Source organism: Centruroides sculpturatus, unplaced genomic scaffold (genome assembly GCF_000671375.1).
Source record: "Centruroides sculpturatus isolate CEXI.00-Female unplaced genomic scaffold, Cexi_2.0 scaffold706, whole genome shotgun sequence".
NCBI lineage: Eukaryota > Metazoa > Arthropoda > Arachnida > Scorpiones > Buthidae > Centruroides > Centruroides sculpturatus.
The window spans coordinates 75,160-95,151 of NW_019385092.1; the positions used below are offsets into that span (position 1 = coordinate 75,160).

Sequence of the window (19,992 nt, forward strand, 5' to 3'; positions counted from 1 at the left end):
CTGCCGAAGGAAAATGCCTCCCAGAAGGTCTCTTACGGGAAACTGGCCTCTATTAACGTGAAGAAAACCCAAAAAGCCTCATGCAACCAACCCTTCAGCGAGGTGCAGACCCACAACCAATAGCGTTCAGTGGCATTATCCACTCGACCACAAATTCAAATATCTTCCGCTTGAATACAAGTAAAGCAGAAAACTGATCAGCAGCTGTTATTGAGTTAAAAAGTTGTGTTCATAAATAATTAATTATTTACTATTTATTTACAATTCTCCGAATAAAAATAATTACATTACCGTACAGATTGAACTGAGGTGCGTTCATTTACTCCAAATAGTGCACTTCTACGTCAAATTGACATCACCACCACATTCTCTCATAAGAAATATTCAAGAATGACGTCAAAATGACGTAGTGGTTCGAACCAGACGATATTTATTAATTTTGTAACTCCGTATTAAACGAACGCGTACAATACAATCGACGAATCAAATATTAAACAGCCATTTACGTCTTAATTAACTTTTAGAATTTATTAATTAACAATATTTAATGATTTTATTAGCAATTCTATATAAAATCGGCCTCTCTTACCTCAAATAATCGCTCGATTCACTAAGCCTAAATTACGAAGCGTAAATATTTCAATTTGCGAAGTTTATTGAGAACGAGGGAAGAGTTCTTGAATGTTTCTTGAGTTTAGCCATTAATCAGATGATTTTCGGGTCGGAATTAGACCCGATTTCGAGTCTGTCACAGAAAAGAATTCATTTGTTTCTAAATCTGACATTCATCCATCGAAAACAGCCGATAATTGACCCGACGCATGCGTAGTTAACTGTTACCCCCACAATATTATTTAATATTTATAGAAATTTAAACATATTTTCAATTTATATTTATTTATTAATTCCAATTAAAAAATAAATAATAAAATGAAATAACATGACGTTACGGATTTTTTTTAAATAATTGCTGATCCATTCTTTTTTTTTAATTTTATTCACCAGGGGCCTAAAATTCGCTTGGTATTTTCACGCGCTTTTACGTCGATTTACGTCATTTCGCAAATTTTTAATGATTATTATCATCATATAGATGTACCACTGTCGCCATCTTGATTAAATTTAAAAATCATTCTTATTTTTTTTTAAATAAAAATGATATTTGAGTTTAATTTTTCCCGAATTGAATTTATTTCTGTATTATTTTATGAAATTATTCATGAGAATTTAAGCTGATTTGTCAAATTGTAGATGTATATTGTGGGTATAGAACTACTTTTTAGTGTTCCAATAGTAGATTATTTTTATTATTTCCGCCTCTGCGGCACTAAGACGCTTTTTTTTAATTTTTTTTGGCAAAAGCATCATCGATTCGGACAGGCCCGCAATGGGGAAGATTGGATGACGACGGACGGAGCAATAAATATCCGCAACTTTCCTTTTACAGAAAATAGCCGAGCGGCTTGCCGGATCGATCCAGGATCCCCGAGAGCAGTAGGCTGAGGCTTTAATCGCTTCAGCCAATGATTTTGGTCGTCTGCCCGAGATCGGCGATTTTATTTATTTATTTATTTTTTATTAATTTTTAATTGTTTAAAGTGTTGCCAGCTGAAGTATTCCGAACTGGCAACACGGTTGCGACGAACGTCACTTCCGTCTTGTAATGCTGAATAACACGTTAAACAACAAGACTAAGTTTTCATTAATCTAGACCGTAATTTATAATAATTTTTTTTAAAATGTCGGTTATAAAGTCGTTAAAGAACTTGTATATACTAGAAATATCGGTATTGATCGCCATATTATCGAATATTAGTAGTAATTGCGATGCAACTGTAGTCCTGAGGCCTAGAGGTGTACCTTTATCAAGTAAGATGATTTAAAGAGTGTAAAATCTCGAATTATTCGTTATTCTGAAGCAAATTTAAATTAATTTTGTGCAAATACGAACATTTAGCTAATTGCCAAGTTGGATTTTGCATTATCTGACTGCCAATGATGCTGTTGCTATGGTACTGGCTGGGGTCACGTGACCCCAGCCGGTACCATAGCAACAGCATCATTTGGCTAGAGTCACACGGTCACGTGACTCCAGCCGACCATACCACACGGATTACCTGGTATACCTGATTCACAAATCCAAATCAACTTTATAGTAATCGTGGTGCAAATATACCTCTGAATAAGATGGCTGGGACCTTATTAGAGCTGTAGACCATACCCATGGGTGGAGAAAAGTCAGAGGAACCATACCCTACGTGCGACCCTTCGAGAGATGCAGTCCTCCAATGGCCAGCTTTCGGGTCGTGTCACTCTGCTAAGAGTATTGCATGTAACCCTTCGGCCTGAGCGACTATGCTGGCTTTGAGTAGCCCATTTGACTGTGGAGTACTTGATGTTATATAGTTTTAGGGGGTGCGGGTTTTGAGGTGCGAGTGATAGCAAGCACCGAAGTTCACGACTATGCGTGGAGTGTTGTTCGTAGGCTTGCTATTGCTCGTCTTGACTGACTCGAAGAGTAGACGGTACTGGTACGCAGTAGAAACTGATCTTTGGAGGCAAATGTCTTGCAAAGGGTTGTGTGTATGGGTGTGGTTCCTTTAAATTTTGTGCTCGTACAGGGGGTCTACAATTCTGGTGTGGGAAACTCCTCGTTCAAAGTTTGCATCTTATCATATCTTATATTGTTGGTACTTAATTTAGCAGTTTATATGTGTAGTTAATTATATTTTCTGTTTACAAAACATATTCTTAATGTTAAATAATTTAATATTACAAATTATCATCCATGTTTACACAGATGTGGGGCTGTTTTAACTGTTAGGCACACTAGGTGTGTGCTGGGAAACGGGAGCTTTGACCTGGGAAGATATGAAAACGGACTAATACCATTTTAGAAAATAAGGCTATATGCTGTAGTCTAGTTCCTACCATATCGGATTGAGCTGTCGACCATAGTGGGTGATCATAGTGTCAGAGGAGGCCTAATGTACCCAAAACCCTAGGGCCTACCCTGGGTTAATATGACTCTGAATTTAAGTATAAAAAACAAGAAAAGAATTGTGTAGATTTACTAGTAAGCAATCTACATAAGATTTTATATTAGAAGCTATTGATGATGGCTAGCTTTTGTCGAGCATAGCAGTCAGTATCATGTTGTGAGATTTAAATAGTAAGAGGTGTGATATAATTTCTAGAAAATAACAGCGTTTGAACTGATTACATATTGAGTAAGAGGTGCAGTCAGCAATCTACTGGAAGATTACTTTGAATTCTCAGTTACTGTTGTTTAATTCTGTCCGGAACTTAGTGGCTCTAGCCAGTTCTGAGTCTAGATTAATAAGGAAATACTCTATGTATTTTATTTGTTCAAAAATGGGCTAAAGAGGCTCCACTCTTTAAGAGCTTTCGACAACAAATTTTTTCACTCCTTGTGGTAATACTCCTAGCAACTTTGCATTATTGTTGATTGTAAGCTTTATTGATTTGTTTATTATTGTTAATATGTAAGACAAGGAAAAGAAAGGCATGCCATAACAACATTGGATTTATATTTTATGAGAGTGCATGATCCACAGCAGTTGCCTAAGGATGACCTTTATGGGCACTGTCATCATAGAACCAAAGTTATGCCCAGCACTACACTATAGTATGAGATTGTTTATACTATCTCCTCCGGGAATGCAACATGGCATATAATGAAAACATCTCTTACCAACTTGGCCTTGCCATTTCATTTCAACAGCCTGACAAGAACTGGTGTGTTTAGCAAAGGATGGTCCATTGTCTCGTAGATCTGTCTAGTGATGATTTAATATTTTAGAGGAGTCAAAACTTCAGATTATGTTTGGAGATTGTCATCTTGATCTTTGAATGAGACTTTGGAATCATTAAACATTTATCACTCGATCAGTTATCATTAATTTATGATACAGCTTTAGTAACTTTTAAATTAGGTAAATTTATATAGAATGATGATTGATTTAATGTATCTGATAGCTCAATATGATTTATTTTTTAAGTAAATACCTACAAATAAAACAATGTCATCATAAGAAATCTATTTATCCATTTAGAGCATTAATTGCCTATTAAGTTACTGTTTAGAATACGGAAACATTTAAATAGCTACCACTCCTTTGGAGTTTGAATTAACTAGGTTGATCTTTCTAACTGTTCTAATCCATTGTTACTAATTCTTTGTTGTTTCTTTGTCGTATTGTATTTTACATCATTACAAAATGTCTTGGTTGGAGGTGGATAGTTTACAAACTACCACTCATACAGAGTACAGGCTCTAGTACATAGTCTGTAATATAGGCTGTCACCTGCATTCCATCCATCTTTAGTACAGATTACAGACTAGAGTCTATATTTAGAAGTGTTGGCATACCAAGTGAGAAGGCTGAAGGTGGGTAGAATATAAGCTAAGCCTGTACTCTTCAGTCTTTCATTTAGTATGCCACAATCGGCTGTTGTTCTCAGAACATATGAAAATCATCACAGTGTATATTCTTGCAGCTCCTTTATTATTTCCATCACATTCAAACAACCACAAATTATTTTACTTATCTTTCGCTGCAGTTATCTATTTCATCGTTTTTTTGTCTTTCTTCTTTGTTGCTTGACATTCGGCGCATAATAGTTCGACTGGACATGCCACTATTTTGTACTCATTTCTTTTACGGCATAGTAATATTTCCTCGTCACAACTATTGCAGGTTTTTACAGCCGCAGCCTATCCGAATGATATCTTCATCCATTTCTGTGTTTTTCTGTAAGAGTGATCTTGAATTCTAGACCTTACGCAACTACTTTATATAGAATTAATTAACTTTAATAATGTTAAGAGAAATCATGAATTGAAATGGTGTCAAATTAGTGGATGTATTGAATTTTTTGTATGTACTGTATATATGTATATAAACCTGTACTGTACCTTATAATATGATATTGTATACTGATTAATCTATCCCATGTTTGTATGTAAGTAAATTTATGCTCGATATTTATATATTTTCTTAATAGAGAAAGCTTTCTACGATGCCAGTAAAGATTTTAATTGTTTGGATGGTTCGGGTACCATTTCATTTCACTACATAAACGACGATTATTGCGACTGTGCCGACGGCTCCGACGAACCGGGTAAATATAAAATTAATATGATCTAAACTTCTTAATTTATAAAAATAGCGTGTCGTTTTAGAGAAGGTAGTAGTTAAATAAGATTAAGTGATGATATTGAAACCCACCGAACTGCACCCGTCACTTGAAATATTCAGTTCTTTGGGTATCTGTTAAAGTACAGCCAGAGAATTAAGGGCTAGTTTACGTGATGCAAGTACTGCCGACATTTTGTTGCTACAGGTTCCTGATGTTATATTATTATTTTATATTAAATATTTTAAACTTTCTACTTAGGAACGGCTGCTTGTCCGAATGGAATATTTCATTGTACGAATGCCGGATACATTCCAAAAGACATACCTTCGTCACGAGTAAATGACGGAATATGCGGTAACCACCATAAATTTTTACGTAAGTTTTCTTTAATAAAAGTATAATTAAGTTAATAAATAATCATTGCAGATTGTTGCGATGCTAGCGACGAATACAACAGTACGGCAGAATGTCTAAACACGTGCAAGTATGCTTTATTTTCTTTGTTTTTTAATTATTTTAATGTTGAGAAGGTGCTCTAAGATTCCTTCGCAAACAGGGAATTAGGTAACAAAGCAAAGGAAGTGGCAAAAAGACAGCAAGATGCGTACTTGAAAGGTTATCAACTGAGGGCCGAACTCACTAAACAGGGAAAACAGAAAAAGGAAGAATTCAAGGTTTTTATTTACTTTATTTTCCTATTTTAAAAATTATGCAGCATAAACAAATTGCCAGATATAAGTCAAAACGGCTGAATTCTGTGCTACAGTTTAATTGATTCGTTAATGAAATTTGCTTCAAAGATTGCACCCTGAACTTTTGCATAGAGGTGAATAATTAGGGTTTACACACCTCTTTGGCAGTTGAAATGAAGCAAAATGAAGTAGCCACAGAATCCGGACAATGTTGAATGGCAAGCATTTACACTCTTTTTCATTACAAGGGGGAAAAGAACTGCAGACATCTATCAAAAAGTGAGGATGGGATATGCAAATATTGTGTGGGATAGACACAACAAACGTGTGGCATGCAACTGTTAACTGCCAGAGTCACGCTCTTTTGTGATAATGTCCAATTGCATTCTGCTCAGACTACAATTCCCTATTTTTTCCAGACTGTTTTACCATGCAGCTGCTACATATCTGGACCACAAAAACAACACTTAAGAGGCCATATGTTTTCCTTGGATGTTGAAGTTTTGCAACTGGTTGAAATTTCTTCCAGTGACGACTCGTCGACTACTCCAAAAGCATCAATTGGCTAATAGCCAAGTCACTTTCTGACTGTCAGTTTATGTTTCGGAATAGAAACCTCTGACTTTCAATACTAAGAAATTAGTGTTTAATTTGCAATGGCTTGCTTAACGACAGGTAGGGTCGTAAAATGGGGGGGTCTACTGTAAGTTGTGATACTACTGCAAGAACTGTAATAGTTGATTTATTAACGGATCTCTGTAATCTATGCACTTTATAAGTCAAGGGATGCTTAAATTGTGTTTGTTAGACTAGAATTTCCGTTCTTTTATATTATATAATATTTATAAACAAAATAAATATATTGTATTTAATTTGCTTTAAATAAATCATGTAATGTTTAGGTCCGATTAGAAGAACTTAAGAAAGAACAAGAAAAAATGCAACGTCTGAGGGACGAGAAAGAAGGTATTTTAATTTTCGTTAATTATTTGAGAAAGTTTGCATTATAATTTCAAAGTTCAAATATAAAAATTTCACTAGCTGTTAAAAAGGAAGTGGAAGAAAAAGAGAAAGCGGCATTGGATACTATAGAAAAGGAGAAACAAGGTAAATGATTAAATTTACTTATTTACTTTTGTATATTAATATTGAGAACGTAGCAGTTTTTGGCATAAACCTAGGCTTCAAAGATCAAAAGTCTTGCATTCTAATGAACTAACTAATTCAAACTTTAATGCAGTGTTAAATATGTGATAAGGACTTATTTATTACATAAAACTGTGTAAAAGAGAACTTGAGGTTCATCATAAAGCTTTGCCTTGGATGTTTTGAGCATAGGACATTATGTTTTGCCTATTGAGCCTCATAATCTTTACTTAATTATAGTATACAAGGTGCAAATGAAAATGTTGCACCACCTTCGTCACAAGACTATTCAGAAAAGCGTATGAAGTTCCCTCTGTCTTGTTTCGATGGCATTCAGCTGCATCCCCTTTAATGAGACAAAAAGCATTTTGTTCTAGCTTTGTGATGCTCTATGACTTTGTAATTTAAACTGTGTTGCTATTTTTTGTAGGAGCCAAGGTAGGATTTAGGGGATGCATGGTGACTAGGCTATACTCTTCTGCACTTGTATTTAACTAATATGTAGTCAAACTAAGATATAATTCAATGTATTTGTGTATACCCCTTATAGAGTTTGACAGTTGAAACCCATGCTCACTTCTTAGTTTAGATTTAAGCTTTAAATAAATGAAGTAGATAAGTAGAAGAGAGATAATGTTATTGTATATATAGGACTATTAATTTACTTTAACAGAGAAGGAGAAAGAAAAAGAAAAAGAGGAAGAATTGAAAGGTGAACAGGAGGAAAGGGTCAGTGCTACACAAGCATTTCAAGAGCTGGATGTTAACAATGACGGCAAGTGAGTACTCTCTTCTATAAATAGTTTTTAAGTAATGATACTAAATTCTTAAATATGAAAGTATTGATAGTCTCTTCTTGTCATTTACTCTCAATAAATAATTGGTTTGTGTGAGTGAGGTGATGATTTATATACTTAAAAGTATACAAATACAGGTTTTATCTGACTTTTGGCTATAACAACTTTTTAAAAGTGCATACGAAAGTCAAATGTTTGTGTGCTGAGCAATAGAGTTACACAATGACTTGTGCATTAACACACTTTAATAAGTCTGGACAGTAAAGAGGGTTAATAGGCTGTCTTCCAAGATTAATAGTTGTCAGAGAAGGGTATACTTTTTTCTTTGTACAGTTCTGATAGCCTTTCTTGAGCTCAGGAACCTCAATCTGGCAAGAAGTAATCCACAACATTCTAGTAGGCATAATTTCCATATTGACATCAGGTACATACTCAATCAACAAACCAAGTTTCATGGTGGTCTTTCAAATCTTTAAGACTGTCACAATAAGATTTGGCTGGTGTAATCGTATTATAAGTAAAAAATGTAATTGCTACAATATATGCCAATCGCACAAACTTAAATAGCAACGAAAAGGTTTATTCAACTGGAAAAAACGAATGTTTTTGATTGTTTTTAATGATCATTAGGCTGATGTTCCAAGAATTGATCATTTACAAATGCTAACAGACATAGAACATAAATAATTAAATGCCAAACTTGCTTAAATATAAAAAAATATAGTTGCATTACATGAGTTTCATACTATAGAGTCAGAAACAAACATGTATAAAGAGTCAATTTATAAGGTTCTGGAAGAAAGTAGGATTTGAAACCACAACTCCCGCTTGCCATACAGATGCGTTGCCAGTTATGCTACTCCCTGGACCTCTATCTACAGTAGAGCATCGATTATCCGAATATCGATAAGCCGAAACATCAATTAACCGAAGGCTTTCCAGTCGGCAAATTTAAATTTCCAGTAGTGCTGTGGCACTGCAATCTTCGGCTGTCTTGGGCTACTCCAATATTATTTTTGTTGGTGTACATGTTTTAGCTGGCAGCATTGACACAACCATGAGAGGGTACTTAAAGACGTGCCAGGATTTAAACGAATTTCAACATGGGATAGGCTATATTTTTTCATACATAATCAGTTATCCGAAAAATCAGTTTGCCGAACAACCCCAGTCCCCAATTGATTCGGATAATTGATGCTCAACTGTAATTTTTGCTGCCAGAACTTTTAATTGATATATAATCATACTTATTACTTATGGCATTGACTGGGACTTTGGGCTGATTCTTTTCTTCCAGAACTTCCAAATTAATTATTATTTAATTATGGATATTAAAATTATTAAGAGATGGCACCTAATGCTTACCTCAAGGCCATTTTATTTCATATTTAATTAGTGACAAGTAACATTAATATAACCCAATATAATCTAGCAATTGTTTAGTTTTAGCAAACTTTTTGTTGCAAGTTAAATTGCTGTAATTGAATAAATTAATTACACTGTACTACTTTCATTTTTGTCGCAGATTTGTCATATGAAGATTTGAGAATTTTTCATTTAAATATTTAATTATTTTACAGGGTTACTTATCAAGAACTTCAACAGTTTTCAAAATTTGACTATAATCATGATGGCACTGTATCTGAAGAAGAGGCAAAGGTAATGTAGATTCTTGAGTTATTCTTCTTTCCCCTTTCTACTTAATTTAGATACCCAAGAGATGCCAAAAATCCTAAATTGAATAGAAGATGAATGCTGTCGAGTTTTCTCTTAGTTTCTAGTCTGTTGCGGCCGGATGGCCGAGCGGTCAAGGTAGCAGCCTACCACACTGGGGGACCCAGGTTCTAATCCGAACGGGTCGAAAAATCCTCAGGAATTTTTCAGGGGGTGGTTCGTTCGGATTATGTCGAGCACCAGTCCCTCGCCACCTGGCAGCCCCATTGTGGGCCTGGCCAAACCCATAATGGGCTTGCAAAAAGAGGCCCTCTTAGTGCCCACAGGGCAGAAAGAGTTAAAAAAAAAAGTCTGTTTGGATCAGATAAATGTTTTATTCTTAAGAAAATGTTTGGTCTGATGTAATATGGCAATGCCACATTGGCAATCTATGAAGGAGGTGCCACCCGGGAGGAGTTTTTATAAAAAACTGATTTCTATTTAGGTGTTTGACATTGAGAAAACCCAGAGAACAACTTTTGTTCAGGTGCAAACCCATGACCAGCTTCTTTTGTTTGGTGGCTTTATCCGCTCGGCCACTTTTGGGTCTTAAGAAAAGGATTTGAGTTTGGAAACTTAAATTGTCCTTCACAGCTGGAACTTATCATGACAATAATCAATCTCATACCTTTCTTATGTCTTCCAGCAATATTTTATTAATGGTTTACTGAGTGTTTCCTCTGTAAATGATTTGATTCAAATGTGTAGAACCTGAAGCAGACATGTAAACTAGACGTAAGGAAAGTGAGATTGATTATTGTCACGTTATGTATTATTTGCTCTGCTATTTTGCATTTGCTGATGATAGTTGTCAGATGGTATCGAGTATTTTACATCTGATAAATATGGTAGCGTCTTTATAGTCCGACAGGTCCAGTAATCTGATGTACTGCAGGACAGTGCACACATGAATTTTCATGTTATCGATTGTCGACATACGCAACAGATAGAGACTGATGTTGCTATATACTGCTAGTTGTTTGCTGTATGTGGTGTTGGAAAAACAACACAATTGTAATTGATATAATAAACTAACATGTGAACCAAGTGCGTTCTTTTACTGTATAGTATATATGTAAAAAACTCTGTAATCCAACACTTGCCATTCCAAGATATGTTGGTTTACAGAGATTCTGTTGTAGTTTTATTGATGTTATATAGTAGAACATCCTCTAATTATTGTATGGAAGTTTGAATTCAATGGAAAGAGTAGATTGGAACAACATTCACATCTGTTAATTAATAATACAGTCATGTAAAACACATCAAGTATTCCTTATTTTTGAATTTTTACATTGAAATATAATAATTATATTTGCTGTAGTTTTTCCTTCATATGAAAGAAGAAATGAATCTAGAAGAATTCATAACAACTGGATGGATGATAATGAAGCCTATATATAAATATTTAATGGATGAGGTATATATTTTATCATTTGTTAAATTGTTACAATAGGCTCTTAAATGTGATTACTTATTTAGGTAACCGAAGAAACACCGAGTGAAGAAACTGCTGCACCTGAACCCGTCGATGGTGGCGATAAAGATAAATCACAAGAAGAACGAGAAGTATGTTTCTATTTCTGTCCTAATTATTCTTGTAATGTTGAATAGTAATTTTTTTTCTAACTCAACTTAGGTCGAGGATTTAGACAGTATGGATGACGAACCACTCGAGGGAGACGAAGACGAAGAGGACGACGAAGACTTAGAACCAATGGAATTTCCTCCAAAAGAAGATTTGCCTGCTCCAGAAGAAAAAGCATCAAAACCAATGTATAGCGAAGAAGTACAGCAAATTATTGATGGTTTGCACGGTTTAATTTTTTGTAACTTAAAATTACATGTTTACATTTTATTCATTAATGTAATTTTTAATGCCATTTTAGCTTCTAAACAAGCCAAACAAGAATTTGAAGAAGCTGATAGAAATCTTCAGAGGATCATTGACGACATAAGGTTTGAATGTTAGTTCTTAAAATTTCATTTAGCGAAATATTCTGTCATAACAAATTATTTTATTAAAGAGATGTGGAGCAAAGTTTAGAGTGTGATTATGGACCAGAAGAAGAATTTGCTGTCTTAAAAGGTCAATGTTTCGAATATCACGACAGAGAATATGTATATAAATTCTGTCCTTTTGACGTTGCCACTCAGGAACCAAAATCAGGTGGATCTTCTGTCACTTTGGGGTGAGTTTAAGAAATGATAAGTAACTTCAGAAGTAATATGGAATTTGTGTGTGAATTTCTTCTATACATTTCAGAAAATGGTCAAAGTGGGAAGGTCCGGAAAATAACAAATATTCCGTAATGAAATTCGAGGGAGGCGCAGTTTGTTGGAATGGACCCGCAAGATCAGTCGTGGTTAGTAATATTCTTTACAATATGAAATTAAAATGAGAAATGGAACTCTACAAGTTACAAATTTTTCATTCGTAGGTCAAAGTATATTGTGGAATTGAAAACAAACTTTTCTCGGCAACCGAACCCAGCCGATGCGAATACCAGTACGAATTTGAAACTCCAGCCCTGTGTTCGACGCCGCCGGCTTTCGAAAGTATACACAAAGACATACATACAGAACTTTAAACTTTTTATCATTGGATCATTGTTCAGTTTACACGAATCATTAATCATAATACATTGTTTTCCACATTTAAATTTCGAAAACAAATCTTCCCACAAGCTACCGTGACATTCCACTTATTGGTTAATAAACAGTTTAATGTTCGTGAAGTGTTTTCTTTATCTTAATTTATACAATAGTTGTCAAGATCCTTTTTAATAAATACATCTAAAATGTTAATGGAATTATTTTTTTCTTCAAATTTTACCAATTATATTTTAGTTGTAAGCAAAATTATGGTTTGTTTGTTGTGCTTTTTTGGCAGACCACACCAATGAGTCAAAAGTTCAAATTGTTATGCAATTATATGGGAATTATGTGTATTAATTTTACAGTATTGATATAATATTTGAAAATATCAGTGGTTAAATCTGCCAAATGATGATAGTCAGTCAAAGGTTTGAGCCTTGCAAATGGACTGACCGCTGACCACTTGGAATTTCTCGAGGCTCTAGCTGGGAGGTGTTGACAACAGTTGAAGTTTAACATAATTCCCAAAATTCAAGATAACTGAAAAAAATGAAAAGTAAATGATGTATGCAACTAAATTTAACTGCAAATAAAATTTTCTTTTACTATCTCAATACATGTTTTAGCCTTTGAACGATGAACTGCTATCAGTGGCTGAGTGGAGAAAACCACTGAACATGTAGTTGGGTTCACACCATGCCAAAGGATCAGACACATGAAATTTTCTGGCTTTTTAGGTGTTATAAACATGAAGAAAAGCCAGAAAGTTTCATGTCCAAGATGGGTCATCTGCCAAGAGAGCCGTCTCCCAAGTCCTCTTGTGAGACGGCTCTCTTGGCATATGAGCCATGTGTCGTGTTGCTGAATACAAACAAACATGAAATGTGAACTCACTACCACCTGATACTATTTTAGGTTTTTGAATGGGAGCTGCTGTTACCATTGGATACTGACGCCCCGAAGATCTTAAACCTAGGTTCCCTAGCTTACACAAATGTGAAATTTGGACTTAATTATACAACCCATAGTATGCTTGTGCTTCGTACCAACAACCTAATCTTGAACTTTGTTCTCTAAAACTCTCAATTTGTATCCTGCATCTGGATGGCTGAAGTGGCAAAGGCTGATTGCTCTGTGGACCTGGATTTGAGATTTGAGTCTAAGTCAGGAATTTGGAACCTTGAGAAATTTTCAGTTGTATTTTTCCAATTACATCCACCATGGGGCAATCACACAGTACTACATACTGTGTGATTGCTCCATGGTGGGTGTAATTGGGCGATATCTGCCTTGTGGCTTTCTTAGCAAAAATGTTTTATGTCTAATGAAAAAGAAGATAAGATTCCTGATAATTTATGATTATGTATTCTCGATTCCCACTGTGGCATACTGATACAAAGATCACGCGACTAAAGACTACACCCAGAAATCCTGTAATTGGTCTTGGATTTGCACCTGGCCAATGGATTTTCCAGGGGTTACTTCACATACACCTAAATTCTGGTCAGTTTTTCATAGAAAGTTCCTCCAGTAGTCCATAGAAAATCCTTTTTTGGTAGATCACCAATGTGTTGAGATGTACTGTACCAAGGAGAGAGTGCATGTTCATCAATACAATCATACACTGAAAAATCCAGGACTAAATTTGGTCTAGACGAAAGCTTAATTCATATTCCAAAACTATATTTTACTGTTTGTCTATGTGAAAATATACTATTTGGAACTATTGATGTATGAGAGATCCAGTATCGAGTGTACACAAGATCTGACGTATATTTTTTCCTGTAATTATTCCATTAAATTTTCAGGCACCTCAATTTTGCTCCTGGTGGCAGGAGTTCATAACGTACTGTACAGTCAGAATTTTAGGTATTTGCATTTTTCTTTTTTAAATTTCGCTTATATTTATCGCATGAGTGCCCTCATACACCTTTTGACAGGTGTGCTGGTTTGTAAAATAGTAGTATACATGGCTGTTAACGAAAGCAGAACTAAATGGTAAAATAAATCATCCTTTAAACAGAACCATGAGTCATTCGTGACGGGAGGGTGATGAAGTTTACATAAAATACATTTTTTAAATATAAGTTTATCACGCTCCCCCTAGAAAGATACGGTTAATCACTTGTTACGAATTACTTGTATTACGATTTAGCAGCAGTTATTTGACTTAAACGGTCGTAAATGGTTAAAACTGCAGTTTAGGGTCTCATATTTTAATGCGTATCATTATTTGGCGAAATAAAGGGGGCATGCTGAATGGTTAAAGCTTCAGCCTACCCCTTTGGAGGACCCAAGAATTTTTCGGATGATGGTGTAATCTAGATATGTCGGGGCCCGCTCTACCAACCTTTATTGATATGATTATAAAGGCCCATTTAATGCCCACAGGAGTGAAAGAATCAAATAACAAAACAAAAACATCAGCGTGCAATTTATCTAGCTAAGAGCTAAACTGTATTGCTAGAAAGTTACAAGCTAAATCAATTTCTTGTAGCTTTCTAGCAATGTAATTTTAAAATGGCATGCTACTCACGAAATATATAATTTACTACATTATGAATTAAAAGTGTATTGATAGAAAGTTAAAGTTGAATAGGTTTTCATCTAAATATATTTTTAACTCAAAGTCTTTTACGATAGGTGTAATCTAGTAGCGTACTTGTTGCAAAGGTACAATGTGAAGTGGATGCTTATTACCTTCCTGCAATACATTTTTAATTCGAAATACTGTACTTATTTACGAAAGATAATTTAGTGAATTAATTTAAAGTACTGTACTTCCTTTATTTTAAAACGAATAGGCGGAAAATTTTCGATGTTTTAACTCTTTCTACCAACTTATTATTAATATAGTTAGAGTTTAGTGTAATTAGCATAAATAATAGTAAATATATATATATATATATATATATATAAATTTACTATTATTTATAATATATATATTATAATTATAATTATTTATAATATATATATATATATTGTTAAAAGCTATAAAAGAGTCTTGTAGTTTTCCAGCAATGTATTTCTATTAAATTGTTTTATTTTTGTTTTGTAAGTAGTATGTTGTATTAAAACTTAGCACACAGGTTACAAAAAATTCAAATTAGCACGTTTAAAGTTAAAAAAATACATTGCTGGAAAGCTGAATTGTGTATAATGTCTGTCAATATACACATTTTTGTCGCAACTCTATTAAATAGAACTCGATATAATGTTACTCTTTTCGTATCAGACACTTCGTTCCTTTAATGAAACGCTTGATGAGTAATACAGGAGCAACAACTCTTATTTTGCATTTTTATTAATTGTTTTGTTTTCGTACCACGTATTACATCACACAAAACTTTCCGATAATACGTCCATTAGTGTATTCATAGCTTTCCTTAGAAAGTTATTATAAATACCTGAAAGATATTAATAGAATGGATGCATATCGAAGATAAACATGAAAAAAAGGGCAGACATCATGCTTGACTGGTTCTTAAATATTTCAGTTCTTAAAGTATGAATCACAAATGAGGTGAATTGGAAATGAGATTATTATTCACCTTAATAAAACTTACATTTCATAATCTATCTTATGCAAATTTCATCATAAAATACATAATTTTGGCAAATTTTCGTGTTAGAATGACACATTTCGATTATTTAGACACGAAATTGCAGGTTACGAGACACTTATTTGGTAGACATTGTAGTGTGTTTGCTGGAAAGCTAGGAGCTTGCTGGTGGCTTACTAAATGTATATGTTTAACGAATAACAGACAGGTTAAAACTAACATAAAACGTATTAAGGATTAAGAGTCTATTGCTGGAAAGCTGTAAATAAAAGATTTAATTACAGCTTTCTATTAGTAAATTTTTAACCATTTAAACTACAAATGTAAGCAATTATTATATTAAAAAAATTCCAGCAACGAGTTGAGTAACTTTCTCGGCAAGAAATTTAAAATTGTGGTGGCACCATTTGTTATGATATTTTATTAAAAACTTTTTATATTATTAATTATTATAAAATGGCGGAAAGCTTGATTTTGAGGGTAGAGGAGAGTTATATATATATATATAATTTAATTTAAATGCTAATAAAGAGTAAAATTTTCATTAAGAGCTTCTTAGAAAGTCAAGTGTGTGGCTTTCCAGTAATACATTTTAAACTGTTATCATATTCAGTTGGAAAGCTAAAAAAATAAAATAATACTTTTCGTAGTAATTTAATACATTAAAAATCAAAACTGTATTGCTGGAAAGTAAAAAAAAACAAAGCTTTCTAGCAATACATTTTAAAATACGTTAATAAAATAATAACATTTTATCAACGTATTTTAAAATGTATTGCTAAAAAGCTTCATTTTTTTAACTTTCCAGCAATACAGATTTAATTTTTAATGTATTAAATTACTACGAAAAGTATTTTTTTAATTAATTAAACGAATTAATTTCTTGATAAATATTTAAATTTTTAAACGAGATTTTTGTATTTTCGCTTTTCTGTATGATTTTTTTAAGTTTCTATGTTAGGATTTTTCTTTAAAAAATGCAAAAATTTAGCAGAAAATTTCGAAAAAATCAACTCGAATGTATATAATTTTTAAAAAAAATAGACTCAATTACTTTAGAAAATTACAAAAATTGATAAAATAGTCTAACTTTTTAAGTAGGGGGAGGAGATTTTATTGCATTAGAAAATTATTACAGGCAGAAAAAAATAGCACAGAATGACTGAAAATAGCATGTTAAATTGCAAAACAGGAATAAAGGAAACATCATTTATCTAGTATTTCTACGAGAATAATTGAATTCATTCACTCGTATCGTTACTAATGGCGTATCTGTTTTTATTGCGTGAAAGCGTTTCATTATATTTATTAAGTTTAATCAAAATTTTAAGTGTAATTCCGAATTTTCTCGACTGTAAACGATTGTAAATCGTAACTTTAACTAAGAAAGGAGGGGAAGTTACGAAATTTTTTTTATTATTGACGCATGAAGAATTACATTAACGCATTAAAGAAATGGTATTTCTCGAATAAAATTTCCGAAATTACAGCCTTTGTTCGTATATTGTTAGAAAGAACTTGGGCTTTTTCAATGTCATCAATTCATAAACGTCATTAAACGCTCGTTTTAACACGATTAATTGCTCGTTCTGTGTGTCGGTTCTTCATCAACGATAATAACCTGAATTCGGGAAGTAACAAACGTCTCTTTTCTCGAAGTGAACGTAACCTTAACGCTTCATTATCACTTAGAAATAGGTCATCGTTACTTTAATTAACATAAAATGGTTATTTATCATATTTCAAAAAATATTTGAAAAAATTATCTATGGCATTTTAAAGGTTTTTGTAATACTGAGTCAAGAAGATAATTGTTTTGTTTATGATACGACTTGTCTTTAATTTTTGTAAATCGAGTAAATTACCATATTTAAGTCGTTACGTCGTTAAAATTTGCGTGTTAGTTTTTTTTTTTTTGAATAGAGGCGTATGGTGTTTACATATTTAGTACGTGTATATTTGGTGAGTAATTACGTTTTCTATCACGACCTGTTACCAACGATGACGTGGTGACGATCCCTTTGGTATATATATAACCCTTTACAAGTGACTTCAATCAACACATCCAGAAAAACTTCAAGTCTCCAACATGGTAAGTGAGGAGGGGTGGTAAATTCAGTGTATAAAATGTGATGTTGTAAATTATAACTTGTATATTTCTTTCGGATTTCAGAAGCCTGCAGTGTGTATCTCAGTGTTGCTTGTGTTAGCATATATTGTGGTGAGCGATGGTTATGGTGGAGGCGGACACGGAGGTTACGGAGGTGGAAAAGGAGGATACGGAGGAGGTGGCGGTCACGGAGGTTACGGAGGTGGTAAAGGTGGATACGGAGGAGGTGGCGGTCACGGAGGTTACGGAGGTAGTAAAGGTGGATACGGAGGAGGTGGATACGGCGGCGGAAAAGGAGGTTACGGAGGAGGTGGATACGGCGGCGGAAAAGGTGGTTACGGAGGTGGAGGACACGGTGGATACGGAGGTGGAAAAGGTGGCTACGGGGGCGGTAGTCACGGAGGTTACGGCGGAGGCGGATACGGTGGTCACGGAGGTTACGGAGGCGGAAAAGGAGGCTACGGAGGAGGCGGTCACGGTGGCTACGGAGGTGGCGGTCACGGAGGACACGGTGGATACGGAGGTGGAGGATACGGAGGTCACAAAGGTTAACTGTCGTTGTCGGGTGTCAGTTTGCGTAACGGGTAATTTAATGTAAAGGTTACTATGGGATGTTGTGAAATAAAGACATTTTCATTTTAATTTGTTGTGTTTCTGGCGTTACTTTTCGATAGTTTTAAATTTTACATTTCGGTGGAGTAAATTAATGATAATTAACGAAATATAATTCGATAAACAACTTTTTAACAGAAGATAAAAGAAGACAAAATATGGAAGAAGTTGTCACGAAGGTTGTGCAAGTGAAAACAGTTAAAAACAAGAACTAAACATCCCGACTCACTTCTTTCTGGTTACGTTTAATACAACACGACCCAATATTGGTTTTGGGTTGCGTTGTATTAAATATTTCTTATATAAGCAAGATTAGTTATGAATAAAAGTTCTGGAAGATGTGAGCATGAAAATAAATTTTATTTAAAATCTGAGTAAACTGATTTATCAACTAAGCGTTTTCCGAAAAGCAGAATAGAAAAAACAAAATATACTTTTATGCTAAATCACCATCTCACCCTTAAAAATAGTTGGCGAACAGTACGTGGGTGAGCTCTCTATTATGTTCTATTCTGTTATTTTCGAGCTATTGCTAATCAGACCTATTATTCTAGCTTCTAAAGCAGTGATAATTATTCAACCTTTTATATCTCACAGCACACTTAATATAGCACAAAATATCACGTGATTTAAAGTTCTAGTGGCACACCAGTTGAAAGTATATTGCATGAAAGGAACAAAAGTCGTCCGAGGATCTTAACTTCAGATTTTCGAAGCAGCACATAAATACGTGTAAAAATTCTGCAAATCAGAAAAAGAAATATTCAATTTATTCGCCTATTTTTACAGTAGTTGTATTTAAACTACAAACACAGCAAGCGCAATATATCTGTACTTGGCTGTATATTTCAGTTTATACAGTAAATTCAGAAGCAATTTATCCTATCAGAGATTAATCGTGTTTATTAACAACGAAAATTCATTGTAATAATTCAAATGATATAAAAGCAATAAATTTTGAAAGCGATGAATACGTGCTTTAAAATGGAAGACACTGTGATACATCCTGTTAATAAAATCAATGATAATATCGAACGTCAACATTGGAATAATAGTAGTAGAGAGCAGTGGTTAGCGTTAAACAAAGGTTCGAGTTTAATTACACCCCGAAAAATCTAGAGAGATTAATATGTCATTTGTACATGCCACAGCAATGTCTCTAAGTCATATACTAAGTCATATACTTCTACGTAACATGCCAATTTTGGTTGCCAGATAGGTTACTCTTCTTTCACAGCATTTTTATCGTAGACTTAACGAACATATCTATCATCGAAAACAGAACAGAACTCTATACGAAAAGACTTAAGAGCAGTTGTGTAAACAGGAGTATGCAAGATATACCATCTGCATAGGGGTCTGAAGCCCTAAGAATTTCTTTCTTACACGTTCTACTGTAACTAATTTTACATATTTAAACTTTAAAAACTAAAATAGAAACTGATTCTGATTTTTGCCTCCGTAAAAAAACACTATGATGTCGATTGGTGGCTCTTAAAACTAAACAAAAACGAAGCTGTGCCACTGTGTACTTAGCGCAGGGATTAAAAAGTTCTAGTTATCTGACCGCTTAATTAAGAGTACCATTTTAAAAGCTG

General features: G+C 34.0%; 2 protein-coding genes across 3 annotated transcripts in view; one reads left to right on the forward strand and one right to left on the reverse strand.

Moving 5' to 3' along the window:
- LOC111634562 (kinesin-II 95 kDa subunit-like) overlaps positions 1-835 on the reverse strand; it is a 37,038-nt gene extending 36,203 nt beyond the window's left edge. For both annotated transcript variants that reach the window (XM_023379364.1, XM_023379363.1), the window contains exon 1: positions 590-835. The gene's annotated coding sequence lies outside the window, so the exon portion shown is untranslated. The remainder of the gene's footprint in view (positions 1-589) is intronic.
- A 792-nt stretch (positions 836-1,627) lies between these two features.
- LOC111634572 (glucosidase 2 subunit beta-like) lies at positions 1,628-12,725 on the forward strand. Its single transcript, XM_023379375.1, has 16 exons — positions 1,628-1,869; positions 5,029-5,145; positions 5,422-5,517; positions 5,590-5,647; positions 5,720-5,837; positions 6,758-6,821; positions 6,897-6,962; positions 7,675-7,780; positions 9,379-9,457; positions 10,836-10,931; positions 10,994-11,080; positions 11,151-11,319; positions 11,401-11,470; positions 11,539-11,703; positions 11,778-11,877; positions 11,953-12,725. Exons 1-16 carry the CDS (start codon positions 1,740-1,742, stop codon positions 12,100-12,102), a joined length of 1,671 nt encoding a protein of 556 aa, XP_023235143.1. The 5' UTR covers positions 1,628-1,739; the 3' UTR covers positions 12,103-12,725.
- The last annotated feature ends 7,267 nt before the right edge of the window (positions 12,726-19,992 follow it).